The 16128-nt window shown below is 31.6% G+C and overlaps 3 protein-coding genes across 9 annotated transcripts in view; 1 reads left to right on the forward strand and 2 right to left on the reverse strand.

The window, feature by feature from the left end:
• The window catches only part of LOC109861735, a 29853-nt gene extending 22835 nt beyond the window's left edge, over positions 1 to 7018 (forward strand). The window contains exons 3-7 of one of the 4 annotated variants that reach the window (XR_002251015.1): positions 1205 to 1390; positions 1563 to 1853; positions 2520 to 2614; positions 3331 to 3435; positions 6497 to 7018. Coding sequence is in view for 2 of the 4 variants with exons in the window: in XM_020441516.1 (XP_020297105.1) it covers positions 1205 to 1390; positions 1563 to 1853; positions 2064 to 2170 (584 nt within the window). In the remaining 2 variants the exon portion in view is untranslated. Of the gene's footprint in view, positions 1 to 1204; positions 1391 to 1562; positions 1854 to 2063; positions 2208 to 2519; positions 2776 to 3330; positions 3436 to 6496 lie in introns of those variants that run through there. The other 3 variants (XR_002251016.1, XM_020441517.1, XM_020441516.1) reach the window with 3 other exon arrangements.
• Positions 7019 to 7102: 84 nt separating this feature from the next.
• On the reverse strand, positions 7103 to 8969 carry LOC109861733. Of its 4 annotated transcripts, XM_020441514.1 has the most exons (7): positions 8788 to 8969; positions 8621 to 8705; positions 8314 to 8451; positions 8022 to 8214; positions 7763 to 7921; positions 7442 to 7668; positions 7103 to 7378 (listed from the first exon to the last, which is right to left on the reverse strand). In XM_020441514.1, exons 1-7 carry the CDS (start codon positions 8788 to 8790, stop codon positions 7275 to 7277), a joined length of 909 nt encoding a protein of 302 aa, XP_020297103.1. In that variant the 5' UTR covers positions 8791 to 8969; the 3' UTR covers positions 7103 to 7274. The 4 variants fall into 4 exon arrangements, with proteins under 4 accessions (XP_020297103.1, XP_020297104.1, XP_020297101.1 ...); XM_020441515.1 differs by having other exon boundaries at positions 7499 to 7668; positions 8022 to 8451; XM_020441512.1 differs by having other exon boundaries at positions 8022 to 8451.
• A 1852-nt stretch (positions 8970 to 10821) lies between these two features.
• Positions 10822 to 13671, reverse strand: LOC109861732 (sorting and assembly machinery component 50 homolog). The gene is made up of 8 exons (XM_020441511.1): positions 13452 to 13671; positions 13113 to 13208; positions 12906 to 12986; positions 12484 to 12702; positions 12126 to 12340; positions 11662 to 12034; positions 11256 to 11550; positions 10822 to 11166 (listed from the first exon to the last, which is right to left on the reverse strand). The coding sequence occupies exons 1-8, from the start codon at positions 13470 to 13472 to the stop codon at positions 10982 to 10984; spliced, it is 1485 nt and encodes a 494-aa protein (XP_020297100.1). The 5' UTR covers positions 13473 to 13671; the 3' UTR covers positions 10822 to 10981.
• Positions 13672 to 16128: the final 2457 nt, after the last annotated feature.

Consider the following 16128-nt stretch of genomic DNA (forward strand, 5'->3'; position numbering starts at 1 on the left):
TTTTTTTTTTTTATTAACTTAACTTTTAATCAATTAATTTCATTATGGATTAACTTATATCTTAACTAAATAAAATTTTTAAGACCTTTAACTGTAACTTAACTTAAATAAAAAAAAAATTTAACTTACCCAACCTTGTAATTATGTAATTGTAAATATTTCTCATTCGTAACGTTAAGTTGATAGTGTATTTTGAGATTATAATTTTTAAGAGGAAAAGTTTTGAAAGAGCCAGACTATAGTGTGATGAAAGAGCCGGCTATCAAACAATCAAAAAGTTTTTTTAATGAAACATCTAGCTCTGAGTGAATGTAACGATGATTTGTCTTCAGATTCTTACAAAATATTATCAAAAATAAAAAAATAAAAATAGAAAAAAAAATAATTGTATAGTGTGCACTAAACGCTATAAAAAGAGTAAGCAAATATGGTTTTAGTGTAAATTTTGTTTTGATTGGGCACAAAAAATGTAGGATAAAAAGAACGCTAAAATATTTTTGTGCAAAAATTGCTTCTAAAGATACTTGGAAAGATTAATTTTTTTTCTTCTCAATTTGTAATTTTTAAGTGTTTTTGAAAGTTTTAATGATTATTAATAGTTTGTTTATTGTTTTATAAACAAACAAGTTTTATAAACAGTTAAAGTTCTTGTTATAAGTCGGCTCTTTCATAACATTCTTTGGCTCTTTCAATACTGTTATGTTATGAAAAAGGCGAATTTTACTTTTCTTTTAAGTGAAAATGTGTTTATTAAGCTTGTTGGATTTTGCCTTTTTGTCTATTACATAATATAAAGGAATAAATAAACTACAAATTTGAACAATAAGCGTTATGTTTGATTGTTTTTTAAGTAGGTTTTTTGGTTCTACACTAAAACTGGCTCTTTCATGCCACTCTTCCCCTACTTACTACAACATAGTTCACACATTATTCACTTATATAATTGCTGAGCATGTATAATCTATAGGATAATTGGAACAAGATTTTTTAGTGTAAAGCCAGCAGCACACGATGCTCTTCGTCGTATTGGATTGCATGCATCACGGTGATTTAACAATTCTTTGGTTTTCAAATCACGATTTGTTAATTTTGGTGTTCGTAAGCAATCCAGTAAGCAAAAAAGCATTGTGTGCTGCTGGCTTAATTCTTCTTTAGAAAATGTAATTATTATAATAAAAATATATATCTGTACATGCCACTATAGTGCCACCGCAAGACGTTGGAATCATTCGAGATATCGCAGAGTATCCGAGTGAAAACTTGAAAGATCCATATTCCCGATCTGTGATTCGACTAAAAACCGTTACTGTCGACATGACAGGAAAGTATACGTGCGCAGTCAGCACATTCCAAGACGAAACGAGCAACTCGACGAAGATGATAGTTTATGGCAAGAAAATTGATAAGAAAATTCAGTTTAAGATTTATTTTAATTATATATGTAATCCAGAATATTTACATTAATAAAACTCGCAATAACTCTTAACAGATTTTACTTTAATTAATTCAATTGTTCATTTTATTCTAAACAATCAGTACAAGCATTGTTTTATTTTTTTTAGTGCCAGAAAGCGACATGACAGTGCGCACTTATCCCTTTAACGAGACTCACGTGAATTTAATATGCATAGTCATCGGTGTACAACCACGACCGTCTTTGAAGCTCTATGTCGAAGGAGTCGAAAACAACGTTTGCGATAATATTTGTGAATCATCAACAGATCGGTACGAAGATCTACGAGTATCGCTGAACGTCATTGTTAAAGACACGTTAGATCCTGTGGTCGTTGAATGCGAGATGTCAATCCCCGAGACGGAGTACAAGCGCCGAGAACGAATCGTCTATTATCCTAGTTCGAATCGTTCCAATATGGCAATTGATATTATAAATTACTTATAATTGTTATTACTTACTATTTATTACATTTAACTTACAAAAAGTGTAAATGCGCTTAAACTCGGAATTTTAAACATATTTTTTCCACTTAGATACACTTTTCTCTCTTGCGCGCTTCCGTATACTGAAACATTTCTTAAACGTATATCTCTTCCATATGTTTCAGCGCAATTACTACCTTATCGCACAAATGCTTCACACAGAAGAGCAATATTCCTTGTTGATATCCTTTACGTTATCGGATTTATTAGACTAATACTCGCTTACAACTAGAAAAATAGTTCTATCACACACGCGCGCGCGCGCGCGAGTTTTACAAATTAATACAGTATATATAATTGACATTATTTTAATGTATATTATTTTTAATTTATATATTATTTTCATATTATTTTTTTATTGTAGAGATTGGATATATCAATTTCTATATAAAATAAAAAAATTTCTTATCCTGCTTTACATTGTAAATAGTTATTTGTATTATAATTGTTCATTGTGTTTCAAAAATCGTTATTTCAAAATGGCTTACTCGATAATTTTAACATTCGCAACTTAACTTCAAATGTCTCGCATGTAGTACACATTGCTATATTGAAGGTGATTCTATATTGCATGCGTCGAGGGTGGAATGAAAAAGAGTGACTGGTGGGGATGATATCTAGAAGTAGCGGCACCCTTGAAGATTATCATTCACTTCCTGGCACTCATCCATAGAGGGTAAGTAAGTACTTGCACATTTCAGTATTGTATTTATCATACTTATTGAGATTTGTTTTAAGCTAAGTTGAAACAAAAATGTACAAAATTTATATTTACTCAAGATTTTTACTTTATTTTTTTCTAGTTTTTCTAGTTTATAATACATTTCGAATTTGACATCAAAACGGTTTCACAGATTGAGAAAAAGAAAGAGAAATTATATTATCTGATTTTTGAACAGCATGTGTCTTTATTTTATTAAGTTAAAATGTGATTTTGTGTTTTTAAACTCTTTTTTGTTAATATTATGATATTAGATAGGGTTCTCTCTAAAATTATCGAGAAATATTTTAATGATAGACTTTTTGAAATATTTTAAGACAAAAGTTCTAATAAAAAATGGCAAAGCTATAACAGATTTTGAATCATATTACTCAAAGAAAATCTCATTACAGTTGTATATTACTCTCAATATCATAACAAAAACATCTCGTGCGTTACATCACATTTAACAATTTAGTATTTGTTATATCTCAATTTACTATATGTCGATACATATAATTGATAATATATACTCACTTTTAATTCAAAATTTATCAGAGCTTTATCATTTTTGTATTAGAACTTTCGTCTTAGAATTTTCTACAAAATCTGTAATTAAAATATTTTTTGGTAATTTTAGGATACATAAATACACTTACTAAAATGTTCTATTCTCTTTCTAATGTACTTAGTTCGCACCAAAGTCAAGCTTATCGTCATATCAAGCAAACGTTGTGTCCTTAATTGCAAATACTTCGTAAAAATGAATCATACTTGGATGCTGCTTTTTCTCGCAGGTAATGAATTTTGTTTCATTTTATTACATATGGATGTTTGTGTATGAATACTTGATTTTTATATTATATAATTGCTAAATATATTGTTTCTTTCTACTTTAAAATTGTTGTGTTACACTCTCGTCTATTAATATCAATATGATTTTTATTTATAGTTTGACACGCACACATGTACATTTTATTTTAAATACTATGTTGAAAATGTATTAGTTTTTTAAACGTCACGTAAATTTGATTTTTTTTAAAGTTACTCTCTCTCTCTTTCTTTCAAATATATTATTGTTAAAAAATATAAACATATAATACATATATATATATATATATATATATATATATATACATATATATACACACACACACATAAATACAATTGTATACAGTATACATACAGTTAAATATATATGTATAATTAAACATATATATATAATTATATACATGCATACATAATTAAAAACCTTATATATAATTTAATTTTATAAAATATTGTAAAAGAAAACCAAAAATGTGTAGGGGAAAAGTGGCATGAAAAAGCTAAGTTTTGAAAGAGCCATTTTCAATTATTCGGCAGTTTCTGAACGAATCTCACGGAAGTTTTAATTTTTATATAGCAACACTAGACGTGTGTCATCCACAAACATTTGACAGATTATTAAAAATAAATAGCGCTGGTGCATCGTATTAAAGATTTTGTTATTGAAAAGTAAATTTTTGGGTTTTAATTTATTGTTTTTTAATATTTTTGTGTAAAGAAATAATACAAAAATTATTATATCACGATTTTATATGTGTATTTAGTCTCCTAAGTATGTAAATATTTCTCATTCATAACGTTAATTTGATAGTGTATTTTGAGATTATAATTTTTAAGAGGAAAAGTTTTGAAAGAGTCGGACTATAGTGTGATAAAAGAGAGCCGGCTACCAAACAATCAAAAAATCTTTTTAATAAAACATCTAGCTCTGACAGTGAATGTAACGATGATTTGTCTTCAGATTCTTACAAAATATTATCAAAAATAAAAAAGAAAAAGGAGACTAGAAAAAGAAAATAATAATAATAATTGTATAGTGTGCACTAAACGTTATAAAAAGAGTAAGCAAATATAGTTTAAGTGTAAACTTTATTCTGATTGGACATACAGAAAAAATGTGGGATAAAAGGAGTGCTAAATTATTTTTGTCAAAATTGCTTCTAAAGATACCTAAGAGTTTAAGTTTTTTTCTCAATTGTAATTTTAAAAGTTGGTTTGAAAGTTTGATTAATAAAGTAAGAGTTACTTAGATTTAAGTAAAAAATATATAAATTTACATTGATGATTTTGTTAATTTTGAAGAGATTGTTATGAAACTAGTTTTAGCATTTTGGTTAACAATTTTTTGTTAACAATTATATTAATGTTTTGTTAACAATTGTATTAATGTCTATTAATAGTTTGTTTATTTTGTTTATAAACAGTTAAAGATTCTTGTTATAAGGAGTCGGCTCTTTCATTACATTCGTTGGCTCTTTCAATACCATTATGTTATGAAAAAACCGAATTTTACTTTCCTTTTAAGTGAAAATATGTTTATTAAGTAAGTGATAAATGAGGTGTGACCTCCGGCTCCTCTTGGTAACTCCAATAAATAGAATTAAATAGCAGGGCAATAATGAGCCATGGCAGGATGTTGTGCCGTAGAAAAATTAAAAAATGTAATTGAGACGTTTCGACTTTATTTTTTAAGTCCTTATCAATCTTTAATTATAGAGTTGTCATTATAACTCAACATTACAAAATTCAAAATACAATTACAGAAAATAAATGAGTCATGTTTGTCTTGTATTTTGTAACAGACTATGTTTATTAAGCTTGTTAGATTTTGTCTTTTTGTTTATTACATAACACAAAGAAATAAGTAAACTACAAATTGAAATAATAAGCGTTATATTTGATTGCTTTTTAAATAGTTTTTTTGGCTTCATACTAAAACTGGCTCTTTCATGCCACTCTTCCCCTACATTTCTTGCATTATTTGTGCGTGGTTTACTCTTGCATATTTCTACAAATATATTATTAGGTTTTAATATATGATATATCGTATAATGTAGCGCACAGTACTTTTGTTACAATAAAGTATGGTGATCACAAATCACATTTCAAAGGGATACTTAATAAGGTTGGTAATCGATGTTTAATAGCCTCGTGTTTGCGGATAATCCGTTCACCCATCTACTAGCAAGACGGATTTCATGTTGATCTCTTCGTTCAAAACAATGGTCTATACAGTTAATGCTAAAAATACCTTTCTAATACTCTTCTACATATTTATATTTTACATACAATATTTATATTTTACATGTAATAAAAAAATTATATAATAAATTTGTTTAACACACATGCATCAATACAAGTGAATATAATATACTGAGCATCTTAATCTCATATATATGATCACATATAAAAAATTGTACATATAAATCAGATATCGAATTTATCCGCCTACAGAAAGGATACTGTTTTGCACGAAGCTTATATTTTCTTGATAATTTGCACAAAGATTAGAATGAGATATGTAAAATATACTGTATCAAAATAAAAAATTTAATTATTATGTATCTATCTGAGACATTTTACATATTTTTACTAACTTAATTAAATCGGAGAACAAGACGAATTATTTTTAAATTATAATTATGATATTTAATGAATTAATGCTGACGTTTTCTTTTTCACTTTACGGAGATGTTAAATTTAAAAAAATATATCATCGATGAAAATTATCAACTGATAATGTAACGAGAATAAAAATTCCAAGAAAGTTGAAGAAAGTTTTGTAAAGATATGCATTGACTACGTAATATTGGCGAGATATAAACTTGTGTAATTACTTGATTGACATTCATTACTGAACATCGACGACTTTCTATCACATCCATAAATGCATCACATTGTAGCATACTTGTGTAGTTATATTTAAATTTCTTTCTGCGCTCTTCTCGTTCTTTACAACTTTTAGATTGCTTTTTCGCTTTTTATTTTTTCTGAATTTCAGTATAAATTATTTTCGTCTTATCTTTGTAGTATGCGCGCTGTGGACTATTGGCGAGACCATTTCTTGCGATCAGTGCGGACGTGAGTGCGCTGACATCTGCGGCACTCGACAATTTCGCGCCTGTTGTTTCAACAATATGCGGAAGAGGAATTTCGATATGTTTGGTCTGAAATCCTGGATGAGACCACAGAGATATACGTTCAATTTATATCCGGCCTACGACGCTTAAACTTTTTCCTCTATATCGCGTAATAAGAATCCCTCGATTTTTCAGACAGATATTCTTGGTCTATCGAGGCTTCTGTAAGACACTTCCCTAAGCCGTGTATCTCTTACGTATAAATGTGAAACAAAACCTTTGACGAAAAAAGCGCTACTTACTTCTACCTAAAAGTTGCATATCGTTTTTTTGGTTTGGATCTTTATTTGATTCTTCTCTCATTTCAACGCGGTTGACATTTTTAAGTGATTAAACGTATTTTTTAAGCACTAGAAATTTAGATAATTTCTTTGTATATCTCAATTTCTCGATTTTGTTGAGCAACATGATATACTGACTATTCATTCTCACGCGTACATACAATAAGATATTGAAAATATAAAATTGCTTATATTTATAAATGATATAAATTACATTTATTTATGCTTGAATTTATTTTCTATTAAGATATAGAACATATAATATTATAATGTAAATACATATGTCAAGCAAAATATTCTGAAGGTAAGTTAACTGATTTTAATTCTTTGTCTTTTGGTACCAATTCTGACGTTTACTTAGTTTTTTGTTGATTGAAATCATTGCCATTATGTACAGTTATGTGCACGTTTACGTTTCTTCTTCAAGGACGTTTCAATATGACTTGACATGCTTGGAAAACTTTCTTCAAGAGTATTTCGATCTATTACTTCTGCAAAATCAAAAGTTAAGTAATTTGTATAATAAAAAATCACTTCCATCAATTAATGCATACCTCCGATATCATTTATATCATCATATATTTTAGTTGTTAATACTGATCTCTTCTTACAATTTTCTAAATCATTTTCCTCTAACAATTTCGAGATGTTAGTTTTCCAGACAGTTTCTAAAGTGCCTTTCTTTGTAAAATGTTTGTCATCAAGTTCATTCGTATTATAAAACATTTCTGTCCTAATTGGTTTCATTATTTTTACCGCACTGATTAAATCATGAGAGAAGCTACAGCAGCATAAATTATTTTATGTAACAATTTCAGAATTTTTTTAATAACACTTAAAGTTAGATTAATTAAATTAAATAGTCGCAAATGTACCATATTGTATTATCTAAATTAAGCCATGATGTTAAATTGTGCAATAATTTCTGGTTTTGCGGAAGCCAGTTCATACCAATATATTTCAAGTTTTGAGAACATTGATATAGTTTTGTATACCACTCGCAACATTCTACTATCATGAATCGTGAAAAAATCCTATAAAGAAAATGAATACTATTATACAGAGAAAAATATGTTATTACTAAGAAACACATAATTTCTAAATCAAAGTTTTCATAAAAACATATATACATACCAAAGCCTACTAACAACTGCAAAAGCAAATAAAGAAATTGACCATGCATGACCCAACTTTATTCTTTCTTTTAAATAATGACCAGCACATCTAGCAACCTCTTCTATTCTGGCCATAAGTTGTACATAACCTTGTGTTCTTACAAGCACATATTCTATCATTTGTTTACTTGGCAAAATATATTTTCCATCTTCTATTCGAATAATAGATTTCAAAATATTGTATTCTTTTAGTAAATCCATATTATAATAGTTGAGCAAGGCCTGATTTAATTGAACCATTTTCTTCAAACCTTTGTCATTTCGAAACTTGCTTTTCATACGGTATATTACACGAGCTAAAACTGTAGCTTCCTGATGAAAAACATCCATTGTTGACAGAGCATTGATTACTCTATTGACTACTGACTGAAAAAGCTTTATATTTACACCTAAAATAAAAGACAAATTTTATTTAAGTCTTAAGAAAATACATATATAATTTCAGATTTATCATTCTTTTAATTGTACATAAATGTATCTTATAAAAACAAAAGCCAAAAATTCTACACAAAATGGTGTTATAATACAAAAGTTATACAATAGATATTAGAATTATACCATTTTCCTTAGCAGATTTTGGAGAAATTGACCAAGTATTGTGAGGAGGGGCTTCCAAAGTCAACAAACTCCAAGGTGAAAACATCTATGATAAAATAAACTTAAAATTTATTTATTATGAATGTGTATACATTTCTTTTTATAATAATTATCCAGTGTTACCCTACCATCTTCAAAATTGATGAATTTAAACTTATTTGACGCGTTTTTGTTCAAAATGAAAAAATCCGGCAGAAAAGTGTTGCTTTTATTTTTATTGAAGTAAAAATATACGTTACAGGATTTTTTCTATAATGACTTACAATTTGTAACAAAACACTTTACAAACCCGAGTACAGAATACAGAGTAGGTTAGGTTAGGTTAAGTTAGGGTTAGGTTTGGTTTGGTGCATATATGGCTTAAGGCCTGTTCTACAATACAGTCGTAAACTGTAAGTCGTAAGAAATTGACCAATCACAATCGATTATTCTTCTGTACTTAGCCTGTGATTGGTCAATTTCTTACTATTACGGCCTACAACTCTCCATTGTAGACGGCTCTTTAAGTAATTTTATGTGTGATGGCCCTAAGGGCCTCCGCACAAACTCTTTCTTAAGGCCATCACACATAAAATTACTTAAGACCGTAAGACATAACCGTAAGGAAATTAACCAATCAGAAATTTACGTTCAAAAGTGATGGCGACATAGTATACATTCTGATTGGTCAATTTTCTTACGGCTACGTCTTACGGTCTTAAGTAATTTTATGTGTGATGGCCTTTAACGCGTTACGTTACGTTAAGTACTAGTTTGTGCGTTGAATAAAGTTCAAGTTTACATACAAATTTAAGTTTATGACTAGTAATTAACGTTACGTTACGTTAAATATTAGTTTGTGCGTTGAATAACGTTCAAGTTTACGTACAAATCTAAGTTCATAGCCAACTTAACGTAACGTAACGCGTTAAGAAAGAGTTTGTGCGGAGGCCCTAAGAAGATCGAACTCCGTGATACAAAAGTGGTCTTAAGCCTATGTCACACTACGGATTGGGATTGAGATTAGATTGAAATTTGACCAATTAGAAAAAAGAAAACCAATCCTAAGTTTAGTGATCTTCTCTCTGATTGGCCAAATTGCAATCCAATCTCAATCCTAATCCGTAGTGTGACATAGGCTTTAGGGTGCGTTCCGTTTCTCGCATGAAATGCATGAATGGGTGCGTTTAGACAACTCAACAATTGAGATCATTACTTATGATAGAACTATTCTTCAAAATCTGCATTGGTTCCAAAAGTATGATCCAATCAGAAGTGATTATCTCTCAACCGTTGTGCAACTGTTGAGTTGTCTGAACGCACCCAATGTTTCATCAGAGAGAAACCTGAGAGCGGCCATGCCATTGTAGTTTCTTACGACGGTTTCAACCTTAGACCATATATACTTATAGACACGGCTTCAACTATCTTGAAGCAAAGATAATATCATCTACATGACGTCACATGTGAGCAAAGCAAAGGCGCGTTTATAGACGGCTTCAGATAACTGCCTTGAAGATAAGATAATATCATCTACGAGGCCGCGTTTAGCCATTGCTGAAATGCCCACATGTGACGTCACGTAGATGATATTATCTTTGCTTCACCTCGACTCGTGGATTCATATCTACAGGCCGTGTCTATAAGTATATATGGTCTAAGGTCGGAACGGAACAATGAAGACAGAAATCTGAGAGATGTTCTATTATTTTTAACGCATTTCTTTTTATAAATAAACAAAATGTTGCATGGTAACAAGTTACCAGAGAATAACTTTAGATAATGTATTTCATCTCTCATTTTTCCTCTATCACTCTTTCTTTTTCAGGAGCTTACTCTAAACAGGAATACTAACTGCACTGTGTGCACTTAACATACTGAGTGCACATGTGTCTATATATGTGAAGCAGATAAACCTCACTTAACATTATCTTATCTTCAAGGCAATTATCTGAAGCCGTCTATAAACGCGCCTTTGCTTTGCCCACATGTGACGTCATGTAGATGATATTATCTTTGCTTCAAAATAGTTGTCTATAAGTATATATGGTCTAAGTATAAAACTAAGCGATGTATTATACTTGTACAATACCAAGTATAATACAATGTAAAATACCTCACGTATAATACGTGCCCAACCCTGCATAAGACCAACAAAGACAATGAGTAACATTATCTATTAATTGAGAATAGTTTTACTTTGAATTTTCACAGTAGTTTGCAAACCAAATAGAAGTAAATTTACATACATTTTTCTACGTTCAGTTTTCTACATTCCAAATTAAAGAATAATTTCGCACAGTAAGTTAAAAAACCTGTAAACTATCAAAATATAAGAAAAGCTCAAAGGTATTGCACGCCAATACCAAATTGAAATTGTTGGAGCACATCATTTCTCATAAACAATAGTGGAGTAATTAAATTTAGTTCTATGCGGGCGACATTTCCCAACTTCATTGCGAGACCAGCTCCAATGGCACAACGAACGTTCTCTGTAAAGATCTTCATGTTTTCTTTGTAAAAATCATCTGAAAATTGTACACGTTACAATTCCTGGTAACAATAAAATAAAAACATTCAATATATATAAAATTATATTGGATATCACTCCACTTACCATATGCAAATGTGAAATTGGACAAGTTACCACCATTGATAAAACCGTGTAGTCTAAATAAATCCCCAAAACCATTATGGCCAGGTCTAAACGGCAGTGGTGTATATACATGAAGAGCGGCTGCCCAGTACATTTCGCCACCCACAGAATTTCCGTCGTGACGCGGTCCGCATCCTCTCATGTCAAATCCACGAAGATTTAATGGACCACCTAGAAAGAAGTTATCGGCAATACTTATTTTCATGTCGTTGCTGATTGCATTCAACAGTCCAGATTGAAGACCCAATTGGAATGTCTAGTGAAAAAGAAGAAAAATAGTTTTGATGAATAAATTGCTCTTTACTAAGAGTTTTACAATAAAAATTTACAAACACAAAATAATAACATGGTAGAAGTAAAAACTTACAAGATATTCATGCGGCGACCAATTGCTCTGTATGATAAGTTCGTTCTTTAAGAAACCTATATCACCACCTAATCCGGCCATCTCTGTTGTTAATCGCATCAAGCTTCCAGTAACAGGAAAAATAACAGAATCTCTTTTATCTCTCGTCCAAATGTATCTAATTGCCGATTTAAAATTTGGTCCGCATTGCTCTCGAACACGAAAGGCTGCCTGTTTCGAGCAAGTTATGGTTCTTAATGCAGCTTCATATTGTACATTGTGCTTAGAAGTGCTTGTTGGATTGAGTTCCATATCAAAAAGTAGTCCTTTATCATTCTGTTTAAAGCCAGACCACGGATAATCGTGTGTTGTACTAAATATAGTGCCAGTTAATCTGTAAAGCGTTAATCCAATTAATGCAAGTGCGTACATATAAAAAGTATACAAGTAAATGAAAGTATACAAGTACTAATATCCCGACTCACACTGCGTTATATAAGCTCAGTGGAAATGGTTTAATGGCGGATACATTGAAGTTGATCGAATTTTTGTTACCATGAGAATATTCCATTTGAATGCGTTCTGCTCGTCCAAACAAATTCGGCGCTCTTGCACCGATAATTAAGGATCCTTCATTGTTGCCGATCATTGTACTAATACCACCAGCCAAACGTCTCATTTCATGTACTGTAAATGTAATCTAAAACAAATAAAAACAAATAAATATTACGAATAGTTATATCACGTGTTTGATATCCAATAAAAACAAATTGTGATACGTCAGTTTAAGTCAGAAAAATTACTTATTCTGTGTCGAATTAATGTGTAATTATATAGACCCACTTCGACACCATCAGGAGTAGCGTCAGGACCTTGACTAGTGTCTATGTAAATTCCGATATGTCTGAAGCATCCCAAAGCATCTAATCTCTCTCGTACTTTATGAGAGTGTATAATAACATCCTCAAAGGTTTTTGCTTTAAATAAATCAGTTACTTGAGACTCGATTATATCATCTCTTGTTCGCTTAAGACCATCCACATGTATTTTATCAACTCGTGCCTAACAAAATTGTAAAATAATATATTAAAATATATTTTTAACATTAACACAAACAACAAATAAGTACAATACAAGTATTGTACTTAACTATTATTTGTGTCAATGTGTTAAAGGTTTTTGTTTTCTCTTATATTTTTATCTTCTTTTTCAAGATATTGTATATACTATATATATCATCTATATACACAATGTTATCAACATACTTTTACTGCTTGTAAATCCAAAATTTTTGTTTGTATCTTTGGTTCTTTTTCATACAACTGAGACTTATTGTTAAAAGTTGGCTGTAAAAAAATTAAACAGGTATTTATAAATTTTTTAAAGAATTTAATGATTCAACAAAGAAACTAATGTTTCTAAAATTTATATTAAAGAGGTCAATAAATAAATTTTTAAAATTCCAAACATACAAGGTCACTTGTTGCATTCAATGGTAATTCACTGTGTTTATTTGTAGAAGCATCCTTATTAGATGACAGACCCAAGCCTGAAGATTTATTAGGTTCCTACAAAAATATTATTGCTTATTTAGATAAATTCAGAAATATCTTTTTCTTAATATACTTAATATAACATGCAAGATAAAAATGTTTAGTTCCAGTGTTACTACTTAATTTCATAAAACCAAATTGGAGATACAAATTAAAATTAACTATTATTAGTAAATATTATTAGAAATTATTCATTCTAAAAATTGCACGGGTTATTAGGTTATGCCATAACTCTCTTAATAATATACCATTACGTACCTTAGCATGGACAATACCCATTGTTTTATTGATAAATTTTTACTATTTTTGTGATTGCTATGTTAAACGTACGTGCCAAAAGTGAATGTCAACAAATGTAAGACAATGTCAAGCTCAGCTGAACTCAGCTGAACTGAACGCTTAAAACAGAGAAGCCTGAGGGAGAAGTCAGACAGTGCGGAACGTGCGTTAACGTGTGTTAATGCAGAATTTACGGAATGAATTCCGGCCAATCATAGACATTCCGCAAACTCCGTTCTGTAAAGCCTATGTCACACTACGGATTTGGATTGAAATTAAATTGCAATTTGGTCAATCAGAGCGAAGATCAGTAAACTTAGGATTGATTTTCTTTCTTCTGATTGGTCAAATTTCAATCCAATCTCAATCCCAATCCGTAGTGTGACATAGGCTTAAGTCCTGGTTTATGCGGGCAAATAAGGCCGTGTTCTGGCCTTGTTTATGCGGGTAATAACTGTTAATTTATGCCGAAATTGGTACAGTTTAACTATAGGATTTCAATGCTTCTTTTATATTCTGTTATGCTTCTGTTAATAAACAGAAATATTAAAATCTTTGGCCCGCATAAACCAGGCCTAAAACTGTATTTCCTTATGTCCCATTGAACGGAATTGGTTATTGCGCAATAAAATGCTGACCAATCGTAAGAGCCTTTTCATAGATTATTTACGATGGATCTATCGGAATAGTGATTGCTAGTGGCTAGCGCTGATTACGCATCTGCAAATTCCGGTCAATGGGACATTAGAAAAGAAACTTTTGCGGATACTAAAACAGCACGTCTGTCACATCTGTCATTGGGTGTGTTTAGCCGAAGTTAGCGCTACGTAGCGGCTTCATGTAGCAGTTGCAATTGCTGCGTTACTTCTGCTGGACAGTATTGCTACGCGCAGCATGTTCTAAGTAGTGGCCGCAATTTTTGTAATACTTTGACACTTTTTTTGCCATTTTTATAAATAATTAAAAAACAAAGTTTAGCAACCGAAGAATATAACGGCGATTTGTATACAAACATATTTGCGCTTACAAAAGTGGCGGCCACTACTTAGAACATGCTGCGCGTAGCAATAATGTCCAGCAGAAGTAACGCAGCAGTTGCAACTGCTACATGAAGCCGCTACGTAGCGCAACGTAGCGCTAACTTCGGCTAAACACACCCATTGATGACAACAATGTACTCGAGAACATTGTGTGTTNTTATATGCGGGCTGTTTAAAAAATTAAAGCAAACTAAAAATGCATTTTATCAGCAAAAATTACGCAGGAAAATTGTAAAAGTGTACATTTATATTTGCAATTAGGTTATGATTCAGTCGGTTCCGCATGAAAATATGGTTTTACGGAACGAAAAGTACAGAATCGACGGAATCAAGTCACGACCAATCACGAACGTTCCGACAGTTCCGCATTACGCACGATTCGCACCATCTGACTTCTCCCTGAGGGCGATGTCCCATTGAGCGGAAATATATAGCGGAACGGAATGTGCGGAACCAGCTCGACCAATCATAGCCATTCCGTTTTCTTTCCTTCGCTTTTTCTATAGTTACGATTGGTCGAGCTGGTTCCGCACATTCTGTTCCGTTATAAATTTCCGCTCAATGGGACATCGCCCTGAGTCTTCAGTGGTCTAGTTTCCACCGAAACCCTCAATTCNGTTCCACTCCGGTACAGATCAAATTTAGTGTTTCGTTTCCATTGGAAGTAGAATAGAAGTAAGAAAAATTAATATTTCAGTAAAGCCAACTTAAAACTCGTTTGTGTAAATATAAACAGACATAACCTGAAAAGAAATAATCCGAGAAACTTCTAATTGACTCTGCAAAAATGATTCAATCATATATTTTATCTTTTTATTTTCAACTTGCATCGACTTCTTAACAAGACCCGACATAATGCAGACATAATGAAAAATAGAGGTTGGCATTATTTAGTTTCAAACGTTTCCACCGACTAAAATTATATGTCAATTCGCTGCCACTCCGATAAAACTTGTAGATCGAAGCAAAAGTGAATTGAGTGCAATTCGACGTGTTTCCATCGACTTAAATTTGATTCTACGCCGCAGTAGGTGTGAATTAATGTTTCGGTGGAAACTAGACCAGTGTTGCAAACTCTGGCCAGGTAGCAAGAGTTGCAAGATCGAGCCATATATGTAATACTTCTATATTGCTAGTACGGTGCCATAAATGTAATACTTCTATATTGCTAGTCGCGTATCTTCGCAATGAGAGACACGAGGCCCGAGAAAGAGAGACGCACGAAGTCTAAATATGGGCATAGATGGTCGAGCGTCATTGGGTGTGTTTAGCCGAAGTTAGCGCTACGTAGCGCTAACTTCGGCTAAACACACCCATTATGCGCGGGCGTCATTATGGCTCTACCAAGTGAGTGCGAGCGAAACAAAGCATTGGAAAGTGAAAGAAAGAACGCGAGAAAGAGAAATGCGCAAGCGTGCTTGAATGTTCACCGCATGCGCACAAAGCAGCTAAAGAGAGAGGCTACTATATTGTCTGCACCGTAACATTGAACCTCAAATCGGCACCGTACTAGCAATATAGGAGCAGAGAGAAACCTGAGAGCGGCCATCCTAATGTAATTTTTTACGACGGTTTCAGCCGCTGGTTTTAGCCGTATTTCCACAAAAGTGGAACTC

This window comes from Pseudomyrmex gracilis, unplaced genomic scaffold (genome assembly GCF_002006095.1).
Source record: "Pseudomyrmex gracilis isolate BER0280 unplaced genomic scaffold, ASM200609v1 scaffold_971, whole genome shotgun sequence".
NCBI lineage: Eukaryota > Metazoa > Arthropoda > Insecta > Hymenoptera > Formicidae > Pseudomyrmex > Pseudomyrmex gracilis.

Excerpts from the sequence above, each read along its gene's own strand:
- LOC109861733 (XM_020441512.1), bottom strand. Across the intron at positions 7,922-8,021 it reads GCAGTTGTTAGTAGGCTTTG|GATTTTTTCACGATTCATGA; the intron begins GTATGTATATAT and ends TTTTCTTTATAG. Across the intron at positions 7,379-7,441 it reads TGATATAAATGATATCGGAG|AAGTAATAGATCGAAATACT; the intron begins GTATGCATTAAT and ends TTGATTTTGCAG.
- LOC109861732 (XM_020441511.1), bottom strand. The coding sequence starts at position 13,472 with ATGGGTATTGTCCATGCTAAG. Across the intron at positions 13,209-13,451 it reads TGGGTATTGTCCATGCTAAG|GAACCTAATAAATCTTCAGG; the intron begins GTACGTAATGGT and ends ATATTTTTGTAG. Across the intron at positions 11,551-11,661 it reads GGTCGCCGCATGAATATCTT|ACATTCCAATTGGGTCTTCA; the intron begins GTAAGTTTTTAC and ends CTTTTTCACTAG.